The sequence below is a fragment of the Manis pentadactyla genome, chromosome 4 (assembly GCF_030020395.1).
Source record: "Manis pentadactyla isolate mManPen7 chromosome 4, mManPen7.hap1, whole genome shotgun sequence".
Taxonomy (NCBI): Eukaryota; Metazoa; Chordata; class Mammalia; order Pholidota; family Manidae; genus Manis; species Manis pentadactyla.
This window is the reverse complement of record NC_080022.1, coordinates 152,258,366-152,279,661: the sequence shown is the minus strand read 5'-3', so window position 1 is coordinate 152,279,661 and position 21,296 is coordinate 152,258,366. Positions and strand designations below refer to the sequence as shown.

Here is a 21,296-nt window from a genome sequence, read left to right as displayed (position 1 = left end):
TGTAGAGAAATTAATGTTTTTCTTGAATAAATGCTCCCCACATTGCTGTAAGCCCACTGATTAAATATCCAGAGTTTGGAAAAAGCTGGTTTGGCCATTTCTGCTAGCTTTTTGTTGTTGTTGTTGCTTTTATAGGATAAATTTTCAGATGTCCTTACTCCATCATTTTCACTGATTCTCCTGCAACATGGTTTTAAATCTCTAAAGTCTCAATGACCACAGGCTAATTGGATATTTAAGCATGGGAGATGATTAGGGAAAAGGAATAAGAAGAGAAAATGTAATTCTCATAGAGGTTTCCCAGATGGGTAGATCAAGTTTGAAAAGCTATTTCTGTATTTAGTGCTCTCAAAATTGAGGTTAAAGTAAAAGCTGTCTTAAATCCCTTTCTTCCATACAAGTTAAACCCAGGCTTTGGAACCAGAACTGAGTTCAGACTTCAGTTCTGCTTCTTAGTACTAGCTTGATGATTTAGGACAAGTTATATAACCTCTCTTTACCTCAGTTTCCTCACTTGTAAAATGGGGTAATAATAATAATAATATCTATCACAAGGTTATTGTGAGGATTCAATGTGAAAAGCTGATCACAGGTGCCTGACAGCCCAATAGGTATTAGTTGTGATAATAATATTCTGCAAAATGTACTAATGATTCTTGAGTAGAAGTTATTTTTCAAGAAGATTTTTCCTTCCTGTTTTTTTTTTTCCCTTTGGTCTGTTGTTCGTTTTAAAGAATTGAGAAGAAAATCTCAGCATTTTGGAATAAAAATTTGCATCAAAAATGAATTTGTTCATTTTATTGATGTGTAAGCAAAATGTTATTTATTTATTCAAAAAACTTTTATTAAATACCTAGTAAACATCAGGCACCATGTCAGGCACAGGAGTGACACTGACAGTAAAGTGTGGTCCCTGCCCTCAAGGAGCTGACAATCCAGGAGACTGACAAGTGAACAACAGGTGATTGCGTGCAGTGTAGACAAGGCTGTGACGGGAGCAAGGGTTTTACCATCTCCTCTCAGGTTTACCCCTTTCTCTTTGGATCCAAAAGCAAGGAACTGGTCCTGCTGTCAATGCGTGGTTTAAACTGTGGAACTGTTTTAATTTCCAGAACTGAAAGAAAAGCACCTTGAATTACGGAGGACCTAGGAATACCATTTCCTACAGAGCAAGGGGATTTCCTCCCAGCATAGTCACTTTGTGGGATTCTCAATCTGAAAAGTTTTTGCTTTCCACTTTTTTCTGTGTTTTTCTCTTTCTCTTCTCCCCTTTATCATCTAGAGACCTATGTAGGTAGTTCCCAAAGTAAGAGTGCTTTACAGATTCTAAGTGTGATTTATAGGTAAAGACAGATAACGAATTTTTTCTTTTAACCTTTAAGTCCTATACCAAAAAAAAGAAAATGAATGTGCAAGTTTCGTGAAATGCAGATAATTTTAATTTCATTGCATTTTTTCAGAAACCTCAGTCATAATCCTCTGACAACGGTTGAAGATTCTTATTTTTTCAAATTGAGAGCATTAAAATATTTGTAAGTATTGCAACAATCTCATGGTTTATGAGATGATTTCTGCTCTTTTACTTTAATCGAAGATTAAGTATTTTGCATTTTGGCTAAAAAAGAATTTTAATTTTACCTGGGTTATTGAAATGAGTTTTGGGCAAAGAAAAGATTAAGAAAGAATGTACATGTGCAAGACAAGCTATCAGTCAAAGAGAGTGGTGCTGAAGAACGCACATAGATATGGAATGTGTAGATGCATGTAGAAATATAATTTATCCGAGAAAGCAAAGAGGAATAAGGTGTATTTAAAAAAATAATAATAATCTAGAGTGGTAGGTACAGGTGAGAATGAGAAGCAGGGTGATGACAAAAAAGATCGTAGTGTTCAGGGCCAAGGTCGTTAATTTGATGATGCAAATAAATTTAAATTTCTTCAGTAATTTCTCTCTGGAATTATCATGTGTGGCAGGTAAACTCGAGCTGGCTACACAGAGAAGCCAAAACTGAAGTAATAATGTGTCATTAAGTATTTTTTTAAGTATAGGGCTTTTGTCTTTGGGTTCGTATCATAAACGTTTGTGCTTTTTCCTTCAGAGACATGGGAAAAACCCAAGTGACACTTAAAACAGTTGAGAGCATCGTCATGATGAGCCCCAAGTTAGAAAAACTGTAAGTTGATTTTTCTTATATTTATTTTCACTTAGTTGATTTTTTTAAAGTTTCATTATTTTATTAAGTCAGGCTTATTGAAGTATGATTTTCATGTAACAAAATTGGCTTTCTAAGTGTACAGTTTGATGAATTTTAACAAATGTATAATTATGTAACCACCACCATTTGAAATGCAGAACTCGTGTTGTCTCCAAAAAGGCCCCTCATGGCCGTTTGCAGGCAAACCCCTCCTCCCACCACCAGCCCCTGGCCACCACCAGTCTGATTTTCGTCCCTGCAGTGTTTGCCTTTTCCAGAAGGTCTTATCAGTGAACTCATATCGCATGTAACCTTTTGTGTTTGGCTCTTTTGACTTAGCATAATCTTTTTGAGAGTCATCCGTATTGTCACAGCTGTCCCTCCTTTTTACTGCTGAGCAGAGTTCCATAACAGTCATCAATTAACGAACATTTGAGTTGTTTCTAGTTTTGGCTATAAAAAGCTATGATAAACGTTCACATGCAGGTCTTTGTGCTGGGTATGTATTTAACTTCTGAAGAAACTGCTAAGCTGTTTTCTAAAGTAGCTGCACCATTTTACATTCCAGAAGGCAGTGTATGAGAGTTGGCTGTTGCTCCACATCTTCACCTGATCCTTATATTCAGTGTTTTACAAATGTTAGCCTTTCTTGGAGGTGTGTGGTTGTGTCTCATTGTGGTTTTAATTTGCATTTCTCTAATAGATCTCTAATCTCTGATGATGTTGTCTATACATGTGCACACATCTTCTTTAATGTCATGTCTGTTCAAATCTATTTTTTAATTGGATATTTATCTTACTGTTGAGTTTTAAGAGTGCTTTATATATGCTGGAAAAAGGCCTTTCTCTCAGATATGTGTTTAGCAAATATCCTCTCTCAGGTTATAGCTTGTCTTCAGTCTATTAAAAGTATCTCTGAAGACCAGACGTCTTTAATCTTTGAATTTTGATTAGCTCTGGTTTTTCTTACAGGTTTGTGCCTTTTTTGTGTCTTATCTAAGAAATCTTTGTCTGGGAACCCATTGCCAGTCCAAAGTCGCAAAGAATTTTTTCTCTTTTTTTTTTCTTTCAATCAGTTGAATACTTGTTGGTTAATTCATTTAGGTCTATCTATGATCCATTTTTATTAGTTCCTTTTCACATATAATGTGAGGTAAGGGTCAAATTTCATTTTTTATCTTTGCAGTTTAAAAAATGTTTCTGTAGGGCTTTCTGACAATTTATTAGAAACCTTACTGCACTGTAAATTGTGCCATACCCCTCCAATATGGTAAGCTAACAGAAATTTGGTATTATGCTAACTGATGGCCTTGCACAAGATTAGTACGGGAAAGGCCGCTGCATTTAGCAGTCTGCTCTCGCCATTTTTGTCAGGTCAGCTGAGAAATGACTGTCTTCCCCTCACCGTCAGATCTACTGGCCACTGCTCTAGCCTCGTCTTCATCAATGTCCCACAGCGTCTGCCAGTCAGTCTGTCTCTTGTCAGCTACATGCCTTCCTCTCTGGGTATCCAAATAATTTCCCTATATACTTAAAATACTAATAGCACACTGAAGAAATTCCTATGCATAATGTTATCTAATGAAGAGTTGATATTCAAATTTCCTCAGTTGGCTCCGTTATGTCATTTATTTCTAACAGATCAGTGTCACCCAGTTCTAATCCCTATCACCATTATTCTAGGCCTACGATACCCACTTCCATTCTTACCCTACTGTTAGGCATCTCTGTCCTCCTGTTGCTTACAGTATTCAAGAACAGCGGTTGGCCAGCTCATCCCTACCCAACTTCACAGGCCATATGTTCCAAGAACTCCTTTTGCACAGCCCTGTGGGAGGCCTGGGCCTGCCTCTTCTACCTAGTCAAGTAACTCCTTTCCCACTGATTTAATTCTCCGTGTTTCAATTTATAGGATTTTACCTAGCCGTATGGCCTGCTGCCTCTGCCAATTTAAAAGTAATATTGAGGTTTTCTATAATACAGTCAAGCTGCATTGTGACAGTGAATGTCTGACAAACATCGCATATTGTGGTGAGTTACCATTACCCTATGATGTTTTATTAATGTTTTAACTATTAATTTTTAAACTAACGGTGTTAATTGCATTATTTTTATCAATTCATTAAGAGTTCAACTCCCTACATTTCTAAGAACTACTCCTTTGCTAAAAGTCAGATTCTCAGTTAACTTATTAAGCTAACAGTGACAGTGATCCACATACTCAAAGGAACAAGAGAAAGGAATGGAAGGGGAAAGAATGAACATTAGTGGCCACATCCTGTGTACTGTGCTCTCTGCCTGGTGCTTAAGCCCTGAATGAGAACTTACTCACACAAGTATTACAGTTCACAATCTGATTTTATATGCATTAGGTCTCACGTGCCCTTTGTCTTGTAGGACAAGTATAGATATATTTTTGTTTATTTTGTTTTTGCAATTTTTATAGAGGAGTACAAGTAGTGCTATTTTATGAAAGTTTTCTTTGGAACCTGAGAGTTTCTGGTTCTATAACCAGAAGCTGCTGCTCAGCCCACTTAATGGATGGGAAGGCTCTTCTGTTCTTAGACTGTCCAACTCTAAATTTGCTCTGAACTCAAGCCTTTCTATCCCCAAAAACACTCAGGTGCTTTTAAGTATTTTTCTATGTAGAAGGTTTTATTGGCACTAATGTGATGACTTCCAAAATATGCTTTCATGCTCAGATAGCTTGAATACAGGTCTCTGGGGCACATCATAAAGTGATCTGGGGCACATCACAAATAATATTTTGCTTCTTCTATAAATACAATGTTGCTTATTTAAAATAAAAACTTTTTTTGCCAGTTATATCATTCCCTTCTCCCACTAAAGGTGGGCAAAACAGGCATTTTCATTCTACTTCTATAGGTGAGGAAAAATGAGGTCCAAGTGTTATATATTGTAGCCTAGTGCTCAGGTCTGCTAGCCTCGGTTTGGGGCTCTCTGCAAGCCCATGCTCCTCCTTCCTCACGACCCTTACCTCCTCCTCTGACCCTCACCACCACCACCAAAAATACTTGTAATTCTGGAAAATAAACCCAGCTGGCCAGTGAACTTGTGCAGGTGCCCTTGGCCTTCACGTAGTCAGAAGCTTTGGATGGTTCCCCAAGTAAAGCTGGAAATACTAGAAATGAAATTAAATGAAAGCAAAGCAGGCATCTGAAAAAATTTTGTTTTCTCCCTTTTGCATTTTAGGACCTCAAGTATTGTTCCATTGATTAATTGAATGTTCCACATTGACATAACAACCTGACAGCTCTCTTAACCCACACCCCAGATCCCTGCTCAAATTTAAGCAAAGAGCCAGGGTAGACATGGTGTTTTTTAGTTTTTGTTTTTTCCCCCTGTATAGAGCCTTCTCTTATGGGGGCTGGGATATATGGAAGCAGGGACCAAGCAAAGGAATAGGTGCATAGGTGGAGAAGGGCATATGTAGAAGAGAACTTGTTTGCAGTGGGTGGTGGTGTGCTCATCTGTGATGGTAGCAAGAACAGGAACACACTGCAGAGGTGGAGAGAGAAAGCTGCACACTCCCCTTCCATCTGAAGCGTTACAGGATGGGGTATGTGAATGTGAGGAGTCACTGTTAGATCTGCAGAGAATCTAGCTGAGGGCGAGTATTTGTCTTCCAGCGTTGGCTTTTCTTGAGCACAGGACAATTGGCCGTTGGGGACCAATGGAATAATCCTGCACGTAGTACTGTATTTTGCACTATGGAGTGTTCCTAGCAGGAAATGGCTCTTTCAAAAGACATATTCCTCTCGTTTTGTTGTTGCCGACCATAGGTTTAAGTTTGTATTTATTTTTCTCCAAATCGAACCTCAAATGTTTGTGATTCCTGATCTGTTTGAGTGAGATATATGGCTGTGGACTGACAAAAAGCTGTCTCATCAGTCTTTCATTATCAAAAGCAGTCTCTCCTTTTTTTTAAACTGAGGTATCATTGATATACAATCTTATGAAGGTTTCACATGAGCAACATTGTGGTTCTGACATTCACCCATACTATCAAGTTCCCTCTGCCCACCCCCAACCCCATTGCAGTCACTGTCCATCAGCGTAGTAAGATGAACAGCAATCTCTTCTTTCTGACAGATGACGGAACATCTATAGGGGACCCAGAAGGGTCGTTCATGAAGGCATTACAATCCCGGAAGAAGAGTAGCAGCCCTGAGCTGACTATCGAGCCAGAGAAGGCCGCCGCAGACAAAAATGCCATCAGTTTGTCAGCCTTCAAAAGTGAGCAAGAAGACTTTAGCAAGGAAAGTGCACTTAGCTACATATCATCTTATTTCTCTGGACAGATGGAAGGTGCAGAATCAGCATTATTACAATTCATTAAAACTTACAAACTTCTTTCAAACTTACAAGGAGGAGATGAGCCTGTGGGGCATTTGCGAAACAACGCAGAGAACACTTCTCTTCCACCTGGATCCAGCATTTCAGCTGACAAAAATAAACAGAAAATAATCTCTGTTCTGGAAGATATCATAGATGCCATGCCTCTATGTTCCAAACTTCTGAGTCCCAGATTTAACCCCCAAATCTCCACCAAAACATTGGAAACTGCCCTATTACAAGAAAACAGCCCACCAGAGATTCAGAGAGTAGGGAGGAGGCCGGGGCCTTTGAAGGTGGTCATCAAGGGCCCAAAGGGCATTCGGGAGAGGCGACGCAGACAAATGAGGAAGGCAGGCATCAACGGGAAGCAGAGGGCCCAGCTCCTTGCGGAGAGCACGGCCGAGAAAAAAGGGCTCACGACGGCATCCCCAAGGGCGCCGGAGCAGCCTCACGTGGAGCAGCCCCCCAGGGAAACCGCAGGAAGCTCCTTCAACCCAGAGTCTTCATTCCGAGGGGAACAGGAGGCAGCCGTCCCTTCTGTCCAGTACTTGATGGGCAGGCCTCCTGCTTCCAATACTCCAAAATCTCTACCTGAGATTAAACCAAAATCGAAAGACCTAGCTGAAAGTATTTTTGTTTTAGAAGCTGCAAGTGCTAGAATGAGAAATATGAAGGCTTCTGAACCAACCTCACACTTAAGAGAAAAGTACCTCTTTCCTGAATCTTTGCGGCAGGCGGGCCACAAAATCCTCAAGGCCAAAATGAGTAGACAGTTCAGCAGTAAAGGCTCACAGAATAGCCCGATGGTTGTGAACAAGCCTCCACTCACTGCAATGAGCCTTATAAACTCCCCTTCACAAGAGGCTTTTTCATCGTCAGAACTGACTTTTCAGAAAAATCATTTTCCAGATTTATTTTCTCTTTTGGATCCAACTCTCAAACTGACCGCGGAAGCACAACAGGAACACGACAATGTGGGCGCTGACTTACCCTCCACATCCACAGCCTTCCCTTTCCCAGGGAGCTCATCTCCAGGTGACCACCCCGAAGCTCAGCTAAACGAGCAGCTGCGGTCCCTCATCACCGACAGTGATGTGAGAAGGCTCATTTCTCGTGTTTGCTGGACTTTGAAAATGGGCTGCTCGGAGACCCACCTGAAACCAGCCTGTGCCAAGCTCATCTTCCAAACCGGCCTCCTGATGAAGCTTCTCAGCGAGCAGCAAGAAGCAAAGGAGCCCAGGGCAGACTGGGATACAGACCAGAGGGAAACAGAAAACTACATCCACGGGAGTCCAGAAGCCCAGAGTGAACAGGAAGAGCAGGAGATCCATGAGGTGAGGATAACTCCCAAAACATGGCCCCCAGCCTGTTGGTCAGTTTGGGACATGGCATTGAAGCACCCCGGCAGGAAGTCCGCGGCCCCTAGTCGGTGTCTTGTCTTGGCCTGGGCCTTTGGGGAAGACAGGGATCTCCCACTGTGCTCATGTAGAGAATGATGCCACAACTGCTGGGGTAGGCGAGCACGGGACCTAACACCCAAGGGAAACCAAGAAAATGCTGATTTATCATTAGCATTAGATTTGGTATGTTCTTGAAAAACATTTACGCTGCTTGAATGAAATAATGAGATGTTATAAGAGCTTTTATCCTTTCCACCTCTTTGTTTTTGAAAAGTCTTTTTCCATTATTTATTCAGGTCCCGAAAGTTCTGGTGCATGGGTATCGAATCGAAGTCATCTTGGCATTGTCAGTGACAGGAGCAGTGCTGGTGTTGATTATAGCTTTCTGTCTCACTAAGGTAAGGACAATTAATTCAGGCTTCCAGAGGATAGTCTGTCTTTAGATTCAGAGTCCACAAACTGAAAATCAAAGCCTCTCTCTCACCTCTTACTACTTGATATTCCTTTTTAGTAACCAGGACCGACATATACTTTATTCTCTTCCTGCAAAGTATATGCCAGATACTTTTAAAGGAACCCCCCTCACCGTCGATCTCTGTGGAACTGACACCAGATAATGAGCCATTAGACTGTTTTGAGAGGTTTAAGAAGGCCAGAGTTGACATGATGGTAAAATATCTTCAACTCAAAACTAAGTCGATTTGACACCAGTCATTCCCTTTCTACCACTGATTTCTTTCCTTGTTGACTGGAATAATGAGGGATGTGTAATCTCCACCCTCATGAGCGATCAGTCACCCTGGAAGAAAGGACACGGCTAAAAGATAAAAGTGTGATCTTGTTGATTCATTAGATTTACTTAGCAACTTTCTTCCCCATCACGTAAGGCATTGTGGAGATAGGTAAAGTCTGATTACTGCAGCCAAAAGCCCGTGTCTGGGTTTCTAAAGCACTTGGTATTGACGGTCCTTCTGGAGCTGGCTTGCCTGCCTGCCTTTTGTGCAATAACGGAATGGTTTGTTACTTTTCCCAACAGGCAGGGCTGACAACAACAGAGTGACTTAATTAGCCGGTAATCCTGACTGTACCTGACGAACCCAACCTCATTTCCTATATGTACCTTTTCTACTGTCGCGGCAGCCTTCTTTTCAGCCAGAGAAGCTCCCCAGGATGCCCAGTCACATGCCCGTTCCTACTTTTGTCTGTTCCTTTGCCCATTTAAAATTCCCTTGTTTCGCCTTGTAGAAGTCCCTTGAGTCTCTGAAAGCCAACTCAAGTTCATGTTTCTTCATGAACCCTTGCCTAAATACTCCAGTCCTCCTGGTCCTAGTCCTTCTGTGAGACTTGTTAACATTTCTTAGAGGCCATGGTGAGGCATTCCTCTCCCCTGCAATGTTAATATGATAAGCAATTTTTTAAACGGCAGCTCCTCAAGAGAGAAACACCAAGGTCAACACACGGTGGAGCAGAGCAGAGATAGTTATTTTTATAGGGTTATAACAATTTATTTTCTTTACTGATCAGAACACAAATGTTGAAATATTTTTTCATAAACATGGAAACATTATGTGAACTAAATATTTGAAAGTGCACTTCTGCCTTTTGTACAATAATATAATCATTCAGTCTAGGGCAATAGAAAGCAAACAAGACCACAGCCTTGAGGTCAAAACTTCAGAGTAGAGATATTTAAGGACCAAATGGCGTCCTGGCCTATCTGTCTTGAGTAAAACCTGACTGGATGGATGAACTGCTAAAGAGAAACTTGTATCTGCAGGTCGCTTGGTCAGGTTGCTTTAGTGTGCCACAGAGGCCTCTCCCTGGTTGTGTAGACACAGCTAGTCTGTGTGTGGAACAGATATATTTCTCACTGTCAAGTCATACTCTGGCATTCTGACTCTTTATCAATCCTGTGATACTAATCAGTTGAGATTGCACTGAGTGAGTTCTCTCTTGGAGAGTCTCTGAGCCTAGGAGAGTGGTAACTAGCATGGGGTCAGCTTGCCAAGGCCTCTGGGAAGGGAGTCATTTGCCGTTGCCCAGGCAGTGACCACTGTACCCCAGTTGGCAGAAGTCCTTTTGCTGTTTTGGAATTCATATAAGCTTCCATAGTGCTTTTAATGTCCATGTAGTTTAACCTTGCATTTATATATATGTCAGTATATATATGGTTTCATTGTTTCTTCTCCTCACTTAGATGATAAGCTTTTTGAGGACAGAGACCATGCAATGTTTTTCCTGTGGTAGACAGTAATGGTGTTCAAGGGGGAAAGAGCAGGCAATGTCAGTTCCACAGTAAGGAACAATGCCACCTAACAATGATCTGAAGTAGCCTACGGAGTCCAGCAATAGACTGACCCATGTGTTCCTAGGACTTTTGAAATGTCACCTTTTCATATTCTCATCGGTGGAAGAATTTAAATAAATGGTAATAGAACAGCTCCCTAACTATATGGGGAGGAGGGAGAAATAACAGCAGATCTCTATTTATCACCTTAAATAAACATATTTCAACAAAAAGAAAAGAAGAATCCATGATCCATGAAAGTATTAGAAAAAAAATAGAAGCCATAGCAATATTTTTATATCTTGTGGTGGGGAAGAGCCTTCTAAGCCTGAGATGACAAGCAGATGTCTTTGATAGATTTGATCACCTTGCCTGCGACACCATTCGTAAACAGTACTGATTTATGCCAAACTTCAGACTACGTCTGCCATACATTTTCTGATTTAATTTCCACACTCCTGGGAGGATGGTATCACCGTCTCTCTTTCACAAAGGAGATCAACTTAAGGCTCCAAACAAAGGTAGAACCCAGTGGTGCTGAACTGCAACGTCTGTGCTCCTTCGCCCACTGTTGTTTTTCCTCCTTGAAGATAAAAACCCTGAGAAATATTTGAAACATTGAAGTTCAGTGAAAGCCACTGAAACGATTAGTATATTTAATGTAAAAGTTTTCTAAATCTAGGGGAAAAGACAAATGATCCAGGGGAGAGAAGGACAATGGCAAGAGCAGGAGGCATGCCGGCCCCACCGCCAGTCCCTCCGCAGGGCCCGGTTGGCGCAGGTTTGCAGGAAGGCCTCTGCCACCTGACGGTATAAAAACAGTGTCTGATATTTTCTTCTGGTTAACATGTGTTGTTGCATTTTTTACTCCATCTAGAATTTGTTTTATTTGCTGTTCAGTGAGGTTGAGGCAGAGAATTTAACTTTTTCTCCCACATGAAGATCCAATTGTTTTAAAATCCTGTATTGAATGCTTCATTTCTTCTTCACTGATCAAAAATACTGTCTGTATCTGGACTCTGTTCTGTTGATCCAGTTACTTTTCTTGTACTAGTAACACACTATTTAATTCCAGGTGCTTAATAACTTATTTTGACATCTGATAGAGTGAGCTCCTGCCCTTTGATCTTCTTCATACATTTCATAGCTTTTCCTTCATATTTTCTAATATTTTCCAGAAAAATACTAGCTGGCTAGATTTTAATTTAAAAATTATCATGGGATTTGAATAAGATTGCTTTATATTAGTAGGTAAATTTGAGGAGAACTTATATCTTTACAACAATTTAGGAATGTGGTATCTCGGGTCATGTATTCATGTCTTCTTAAAGTCCTCCAGAAGAGTTTTAATGTTTTCATCACATAGGTCTTAGACGTTTTTTGTTAAGTTTACCCTGAGGTACTTTATGCATTTTTGCTGATGTAAATGGGGTTTTCTTCCATTTTAAAATTAGTTATCCATGGTATATAGGGATGCTTTTGAGGTTTGTATATTGATCTCTTGATTTTGTATCTTAGTGAATTCTCATATTATTTCCAGTAAAATTTTAGTTGATCCTCTTGGGCTTTTTAGGTAATTCATCGCTTCAAATGCAAATATGTTTGTCTCTTCCTTTACAATACTTCACTTTTCCTATCACATTGATTAGGACCTCCTCAACAATAATGAATAGTCGCAGTAGTAATAGGCACCCTACTCTTGTTCTTTTCTTTTTTCCACTCTTGTTCTTGAATTTAAAACAGTGATGCTGTTTAGGATCCTTGCGGATAATTTCTGTTCCTAGTTCCAAGAGTTTTTATTAGGGATTATCTGTTGAATGTTATCTAAAACAATCAGTGAAATATATTGCAAGCTACCTGCACGATCTCAAGTTAGGTACTGTGGAGGACTCCAAGGACAGTTAAATAGAACAGAATTCCTGTCCCCAAAACCGTTATCATCCCACTGGTAGATGAGATTTAAAATAAAAAGATGAATAAAGATTTGGAAATAGTGGTCATCATGTTAGATAATCATATCATGTTTTCTTTCAAAACAGATGTGCTCCCGTAGAAGAGCAGCGCTGGATGAAGAAGAACGCTCAGGGTAAATATTGATCTGGCTGTGTCAAAGTAGAATTTTAGAACTAGAGGAAAGCTTAGAACTCATCTGTTTCAATCACGTCATTTCACGGTGAGGAAACCATCAAAGGCAGGAAGAGTACTTACCCTAATGCCTCTCAGAAGCAGCTCCCCAGCCAAAGCTGAGTTAGAATGCGACTGGCACCGCCGCATCTGCTGTCACGAGGCCTGGAAGGAAAATGACTGGAGGGGGAAAGGTTTTGGTTCTACCCTTCCTGCTGGGGGTGGACATGAGGCCTGGCCAGTGGACTGCTCAGAGGCTCTGGGGAAAGGGCAGAGAAGGCCACGTGGTCCTGGATGCTAGTCTCCTTCAAAGCTGATGGAAGGTCGAATATATGAGCCCTTCCTGTCAATCATCCCTTCGCATCCTACTGGCTTTCGGGTCCCCAGTGTCTGTTGCCTTTAACCAAACCTCACAGAATTTTAACTGGGAGAAACCTTGTTCAGGAGTTTATCTCTACTTCTTCCAATAAACAAATGGAGAAGGGGAAAAGGAAATGATCTTGCCCCATGGTCATACTGAGAGCGAGTAGCAGGAAGAAGACGGTTCCTTCCCACTGGGGACTTCTCCACTGGTCATTGTGCTTGGGCTGTGAGCTCCATTTTATGTCATGACCCACTACACGTACCATATAGGCATGAGTAGTTTCTAAAACAAACTTATTATGCACTCTGATTTTTTTCTATTCCATTTGTATTCAAAAGAATATTTTGTGTTTCAGTGCTGGTCATGACCTTTAAGCTGATTTCACAACCCATTCACTTGGCAGTGAGAGTCTGACACGTGAAAGTTAGTGAGTTAGTTGGACTCAGCAATAAGTTGGTGTGATTCAACCTGTAGGAGAAAGCAGTAGGGAAACGGAAGCACCTTCTCCCCCACCCACCAGCAAGTGACACATGTGAGACTGAGTCCAAAGGATACTGGTGTAAAATGCCTCTGGAGAGAGTGAAACGCTTCTGCCCGGTGTGCTTGAGCCGTTCGCTTACTGCACAAGGGCACTTGGCCAGTGGCCAAGAAGGTGAGTGGGGCTGAAATCCTGCCTACACTCCATGCCAAGCCACATACAAAGGTCTCCCCAGGGACACTGTGGGGCTATAAGGGACAGATACGGAGAAGTTCTGAAGGTCAGCATGCATGGAATGATTTTCATGATCCCAGGTCTGTAGTGATTTTGCTTGTGATGATGGACTGAGGTACCCATTTGGTCCTAATAAATCAGAGATACACATTGTGAGAGACATGAAAAATAGCATGAATCACTAATTATTATCTGTGTGTGTGTTTTCCTCTAAGGGGCTTCTTTCCACTTCCGGATAAACCCTCAGAAGAGCGTAAGAATCAGGTAAATTTGAGGAGGATCAAGTACTGTGCTGGAGAAAGCAGGGGATGAATGGAATTAATGCCTCCTTTCTATTTTTTTTAGAAGGCCTTTTCCTGGAGAAGGCGGCTTTGGCTCAGGAATATGTACAGAACCGTCAGTCCCTCACGTGAGAAAAACCTGACGCAGAAGCTACTTGAGAGGGATGGAAGGTAAAAGATTAGGGACAATTTAAAATTCTTACCTAAAATGAGGTAATAACAAAAAGTTTTACTATTCCTTTTAAGAGTAAAAGATTTGGCATTATTCTTCTTGTCCCAGGGAGCTCAGGGAAGTCGTAATAGAGAGGAATGTGACTTCAGGGTCGGGTGACAAAGGGAAGGGAGCGAAGCGCAAGATACCGGCACAGAGGAAGCCCCAGCTTGCCCCGGGCCACCTACAATAAAATGTGTAATTCTCTCTCCTTGAAATGTGTAAGCTCATAACCAATCCTGGCCGTCTGATAAGGAATTAAAGTATAAATTCTTAAATACTTACGTGCAAATAACAGGTGCCATAGGCATGAACAGTAGGGCTGCGGCCAGAATCCCTCACTGCAGCCACTCCTTCTGCAGAGGTAATGCGGGCAAAGAAGGACAAATGACGTGTCCCTCCCTCATTTCACCAATATCATCAGTTCCTGGAAACTGGGAAACATATCATCCTCGAGGAGTGTAGATTATTAAGTCAAGGAAGTTTCTTCTGGGGCTCTCTCTCCCCTGGTTCATCAAGTACCAGTTCTTTACAACCTCCTGACCTCTGGCCCACAGAGTATCGCCCACTTCTGGCCCCTCTCACAGGGTCCTTTGGAGGCCAACATGCAGCCTGTACATCTGCCGCCACAGAGGAGGAAAGAATGGCTTCCACCTCCTTTGTACCCTTCGGATTTCACACAAGTAAATTTTATTGGTGGAACCCTGCTGTCAAGGGAATCTGTGAAATGTTCCTGGGCTTCCAGCACCTGCAGAGAAGGCGGTAGAGATTGGTGTCAAGAGCCAACCAGTGCCACTCAGCATCCTCCATATTACAGACATGGTGAGAAGCCCCGCCTGTACTCGCAGGGATCATAGCATCCTTTTTTTTTGTAGGCTTAATGGGTGTTCCAGTCTTGGTAAAAGTCAGAAACCTGAAAGGTGTCATTCTAGCTGGAAAAGAGATGAGGTGCTGGATGCTGGTGACATGCACTTATCCCCGAGATGACTGGAGAAACACTTTAAGTTTGTGAAAAATAAACTTTTTTCAGGAGTTATCCTGAAAGATAATAACTAAAATAAGTAAAAGGCTAATAAAAGACACCTTCCCTTGTCAAAAACAAACAAATCAGAGACTATTTTATGCTGTGATGACAAATTTCAATCAGTGTTATACTATTGCAATGGTATGGGGGAAAGAGTCCATCATGAACTGAACTCAAGTGGGATTTGCACAGAGGTGGTATTTTAAAAGGGACTGAGAGCACAGGGCAAGGTTGAACTGAGAAGAGGGCACAGAGCAGCCAGGCTAGACTCTGTTCAAGGAGCGTGTGTCACCTTCCAAACCCACAGACCCACTACAGCCTAACACATCTTTTTCTGTACCTCAAAGGTTCCTACTGCCCACAGATAATTCACTTCAGAGGTATATACTTTTTGAAAAATGATTTTCTGGGTTCCTGGGAAGAGAAGAGCCCTGTGGCACGGTTTACAAGGTGTATGAGTGTGTATACAAGCATTTACGGGGTGTGTACCTCCTCACTCCTCCTGATGCGACTGTTTCTTCCGGCCCCTCAGTGGTACCTCCTGGCCAGAGAAGGCCGGTGGTACATACACACATGGCTGAAAACATACTTCTGGCCCTTCTTGTATGTATACTGGCTAGTGGCTGCTCCTCCCTCTCCTGAGCCTTCTGAGAATCCAAGTTCTGCTTCTGAAGTGAGCCTATTTGCTCTCTCACCCCTGCTTATGAACCCAGTGAAGTACGTCACAGACAAATGCAGGTTCGGGTGGCAATAAAGCTGTCTGGAGCCTGATGGCTTAGTCTTGGTCCATAAGACACATCAAACTCCTCTTAATGTGGGCCTATAGAAATGAAGGTTTCAAGACTCATGTTTTTCCCTGATTATCTTCTGGCTGAGCTCTGCTCCTACATACACCATCATAATTGGGAACAATATTTCCAGACATGCTAGTCAAGAATTAGATTACCAATCCCTATGTTTATGGGCAACTGATTTTCAATATGGGCACCAAGACATTTCAATGGGGAAAAATTAGTCTTTTCAACAAATGGTGCCGGAATAAGTGAACAGTCCCACGCAAAACAATGAAGTTGAACCCCAACCTCACACCATATAAAAAAAGTTAACTCAAAATGTGTCAAAGACCTACAGGAAAGAGTTAAAGCTAAAACTCTTGGGAACAGGTGCAAATCCTCATGTCTTTGGCTCAGACAATGGTTTCTTAGATATGACATCTAATGCCTAAGCAACCAATAAAAAATAGACAAGGTGGACTTCATTAAAATAAAATCTTTTATGGTTCAAAGGGTTACTATCAAGAAAGTGAACAGACAAATCCATTTCCTATTCTAATAGGAAAAATATTTGCAGACCGTAGCATATACCTGATAAGGGTCTAGTATCCAGGATACATAGAGCTCTTACAACTCAGTAACTAAAAAAGGCAAATAACCCAGTCTAAAAATGGGCAAAGGATTTGGAGACATTTCTCCAAAGATATACAAATGGCCAATTAGTACATGAAAAGATGCTCAATGTCATTAGATAGTAGTGAAATAGAAAACCATAGGGAGATACTACTTTACACTGAGTAGGATGACTGTAATTAAAAAAAAAAAGACTAGCAAGTGTTGACAAATATGTGGAGAAACTGGAATGCTTATACATGGCTGGTGGAAATGTAAAATGGTGCAGCCCCTGTGGAAAACAGTTTGGTAGTTCCTCAAAAAGTTAAACACAGTTACCATGTGACTCGTGTATGTATGTGTGTACCCAAGAGAATTGAAAACATGTCCACACAAAAGCCTGTACCTGAATGTTCATAGCCACATTATTCATAATAGCCAAAGAACGAGAGAAAAACAAATGCCTGTTAACAGATGAATAGATAAATTGTGGTATTATCTATGCAATGGAACATTATTGGCCATGACATATGCCATCACATGGATGAACCTTGAAAACACACTAAATGAAAGAAGTTGGTCACAAAAGGTCACGTATTGCATGATTCCATTTATACTAAATGTCCGGAATAAGAAAATCCATAGCTAATGGATAAGGGACTTCCTTACAGGGTGATGAAAGTGTGCTTGAATCATGTAGTAGTGATGTTGCACAACCTTGTAAATATACTAAAAACCACTGAAATGTATACTTTAAAATGGTGACTTTTATGGCATTTGAAGCATATCTCAATAAACAAAGATGACCTATCAGAGAAAAGTGTGTGTTTGTGGAATCGCAATGGGGGTGGCAAGTGGGTGCTGGTTCTTACTCTCAGGCCTCACTCCCTCCACAAAAAGGTGGATGGAAGTCCAGGAGTGCAGCATACATGGAATCAGCGACAGTGAGCTCTGACAACAAAGAGGGAGCTTCCTCAGGCAGAGAAGGGAGAGACATGTGCCACCAATGGTATGTGCCCAAACCAGTGAGACACAATGGGGTCGCCTACTGTAATGAACGAGGGAGGCAGATTTTTGACAAATGTCCCCTGTGAGGTCCCGGCTCCTCGTGGACTCCAGGAGGCTGTGTAGTGAGGAGTTAAGAGCAGGGCTCCAGAGTCCACCTGGCCTTGGTGAGCACACTGCTGTGGCCCCACAACAGTTCCCAAAGCTCATGGACTTCCCTTATCTGTGCAACAGGCATGGTGACAGCACCCACCTCTTATGACCGTGACAAAGACTACATGAGATAATATAGGTAAAATGCTTAGTTGAGTGTTTAGCACAAAGTAAGTTTCCCATAAACATTAACCTCAACTTGCTCCTGCAGTTGTTTTTATTATCATTGATAAGACTGCCTAGCCTCCGCGTATGCAAATGTAAGAATGTAAGCAAAGGAGCAAAATTATGGCAACAGCATAACCAAAATGGTTATCAATTATAAATAAATCCGAATCTATAGAAAGATTTTAGTGACAGAGTAGACTGGTTGTTAGAATAAGTGGGTCACTTACTGCCTAAAGAAATGCCACCAAACAGTAAGAAGCTTGTGTGATAAATTACAGAGTTTCCAGCAATTCAAAACCAAGGTCAAGGTGAAGTCATGTTGACAGAGCTTTGCCAGAATCAGGAGGGGTCTTCAGGACCTAATGAGAATAGGACATGTAAATCAAGTGGAAACTAGTGCTAGAGGTAAGATTTTGAAGGAAAGATGAGGGAGGGAGGGAAGAAAGTTTAAAAATTTGCAACATAGAAATGAAACAATGAAACTGCTACAGTCCCACTTCTGCTGGGTCAGAGCAGTGTTTCAAAATGTTTCTGTTCAGGATTTTTAAAACTTTGTGCTTTCATTTAGAAAACAATCTGAAAACAATATACATATTATATACACATGTATATATGTGTATATGAGTAAGTGAAATAAACAAAAAGCATGGCCTAAGAGTCTGGGTGATGACCTCATAAAGTACCCCTGCCAAGTGATTGTGATTCTGAGCCTGCGGTTTTCCTGAACATGAGGACTATCCAACTGGCAGTATATGCCATGTACTATTTGGCATTCATATACCTAAAGCACAGAGCAGGGCTGCATAAGCATAATCATTTCCAAGGGAAGGCCTCGTGACAATGACATCTGTCAAATCTTACCAAGGTTTTGCAGCAGTGTGTACAGAGACAGGTAGTGGGAGAACAGTGGTCACAGGTACCCAACAGTAAAATGAGAATGACACCACCCACTGAACACCCACCAGGTGTCAGGGGCTGCTCTAAGCACTTTACATGCCTTAAGTCATTTACTCTTCCCAGCATTCCTACCCCCATTTTATGGAGGAGGACATCAAGGTCAGAAAGGTTGAGTAACCGCCCAGTGTTGAAAAGATGATTAATGAAAGACTCAGGGGTTCTGGCTCCTGAGTCCACATTCATTTTTTTAAAAATTATTCATTTATTTATTTTATTAAAGTATTACTGATATACACTCTTATGAAGGTTTCACATGAAAAAACAATGTGGTTACTACATTCACCCGTTATCGTGTCCCCCCCCCACCCCATTGCAGTCACTGCCCATCAGTGGAGTAAGATCCCACTGAGTCACTATTTGCCTTCTCTGTGTTACACTGTCTTCCCCGATGCCCCCCACACCATGTGTGCCAATCATAATACCCCTGAACCCCCTTCGCCCCCCTCCCCCCACCTTTGGTAACCGCTAGTTCCTTCTTGGAGTCTGTGAGTCTGCTGCTGTTTTTTTCCTTTAGTTTTGCTTCATTGTTATACTCCACAAATGAGGGAGATCATTTGGCACTTGTCTTTCTCTGCCTTATTTCACTGAGCATAATACCTTCTAGCTCCATCCATGTTATTGCAAATGGTAGGATTTCTTTCTTTCTTATGGCTGAGTAGTATTCCATTGTGTATATGTACCACCTCTTCTTTATCCATTCATCTACTGATGGACACTATAGGTTGCTTTTCCATATCTTGGCTATTGTAAATATTGCTGCGATAAACATAGGGGTGTATATGTCCTTTTGAATCTGAGAAGTTGTTTTCTTTGGGTAAATTCCTAGGAGTGGAGCTCCCAGGTCAAATGGTATTTCTATGTTTAGTTTTTTGAGGAACCTCCATACTGCTTTCCACAGTGGTTGAACTAGTTTACATTCCCACCAGCAGTGTAGGAGGGTTCCCCTTTCTCCACATCCTTGCTAGCATTTGTGGTTCCTAGTCTTTCCTAGTCAGTTGGCCATCCTAACTTGAGTGAGATGATATCTCATTATGGTTTTAGTTTGCATTTCCCTGATAATTAGCGATTTTCATGTGCCTGTTGACCATCTGAATTTCTTCTTTGGATAAGTGTCTGTTCATATCCTCTGCCAAATTTTTAATAGGGTTATTTGCTCTTTGGGTGTTGTTGAGGTGTGGGAGCTCTTTATATAGTTTGGATGTTAACCCCTTGTCAGATATGTCATTTACAACTATATTTTCCCACACTGTAGGACGGCTTTTTGTTCTGATGGTGTCCTTTGCTGTACAGAAGCTTTTTAGCTTGATGTAGTCCTATTTGTTTATTTTTTATTTGGTTTCCCTTGCCTGAGGAGATGCATTCAGGAAAAAGTTGCTCATGTTTATATTCAATAGATGTTTGCCTACGTTTTCTTGGTTTTATGGTTTCATGACTTACATTCAGGTCTTTGATCTATTTTGAGTTTACTTTTGTGTATGGGTTAGACAATAATCCAGTTTCATTCTCTTGCACGTAGCAACACCAGTTGTTGAAGAGGCTGTCATTTCCCCATTGTATATCCATGGCTCCTTTATCATATATTAATTGACCATATATGGTCAGGTTTATATCTGTGCCCTCTATTCTTTTCCTTTGGTCTATGAGTCTCGCTGTTAAGTATGATGTTGGCTGTGGGTTTGTCATATATGGCCTTTATTATGTTGAGGTACTTGCCCTCATCTCAGGTTTTTTTAGCCTCTATAATCCTGACAATTGTAGGTGAAGCTGGGTTGAAACTTCTGCTGGATTTCCCATAACTGATCTGGCTGCTAATGCTGTTTGGTATTGTTCTGATTCAGTTTTTTTCTGCTTACCACTTTGATCTACAACTTCCCTCCACAGCCCACACAAGTCAGAGTTACCTTGAGTTCCTGTTTAGTTTCTCTCTCCCTCTCTTTCATTCCCATCCTTACAGATTTCAAGAACACTGCAGCATTGACTTAGAAAGTATTTTTAACTATGAGAAAAGGAGTTGTGCACTACAGGGAATTGAGTTTGAGCTGTCATGAACCATAATTAGTTCCCGATCTTGGCTGCTCATCGGAAACTTCACAGCATACATTTTTTAATTTGCAGATTCTAGGGCTCCTCCCAGACATGTGGAATCAAACTATGAATCTTTATTTTTCAGATCCCCAGGTGATTCTATGGTCAGCCAGTTTCACGAACTTCTGGGCGCTCATTTCCTATTTCCTATTATCACAGTCTCTTGGCTCATTACTGATGGTGGATTGTCATAGAAATTACTAGTATTAGAGACTGCCACACAAATCCACTTTGTACCAAATCTGATTCCAATACGGCCAGTGTTACCACTTCATGACGTTGCCTACATGTGGCAAACAGAACAGTTAAGTATATGATTACAGGCAAGTAATATAAATTACAAATTATCCCAGAGATACAGCATTTTAAAAAAAATCATACTTGAAAAGCATCCAGTAAGAAAAACCCATCAGGGTCCAGGAGATATCTTAATAGCTGCAATTCACAGAGCATTTAGTGTTGCCAAACCTGAGCTAGGCACTTCATAGTACCTCAGTTATCCCTAGGAAGAAACTAAATTTCAGAAAGATCAAGTACCAATGTTGATAAAGTAACTTCTCCCAATCACTGAGTGTTTGACCATATT

The 21,296-nt window shown here is 41.2% G+C and overlaps 1 protein-coding gene across 1 annotated transcript in view; it reads left to right on the top strand.

The window, feature by feature from the left end:
- The window catches only part of LOC130683527 (leucine-rich repeat-containing protein 37A2-like), a 144,857-nt gene that overhangs the window by 15,779 nt on the left and 107,782 nt on the right, over positions 1 to 21,296 (top strand). The window contains exons 7-13 of the mRNA XM_057501239.1: positions 1,461 to 1,532; positions 2,100 to 2,174; positions 4,108 to 4,226; positions 6,309 to 7,888; positions 8,251 to 8,352; positions 12,281 to 12,327; positions 13,657 to 13,705. Of these exons, the coding sequence (XP_057357222.1) occupies positions 1,461 to 1,532; positions 2,100 to 2,174; positions 4,108 to 4,226; positions 6,309 to 7,888; positions 8,251 to 8,352; positions 12,281 to 12,327; positions 13,657 to 13,705 (2,044 nt within the window). The remainder of the gene's footprint in view (positions 1 to 1,460; positions 1,533 to 2,099; positions 2,175 to 4,107; positions 4,227 to 6,308; positions 7,889 to 8,250; positions 8,353 to 12,280; positions 12,328 to 13,656; positions 13,706 to 21,296) is intronic.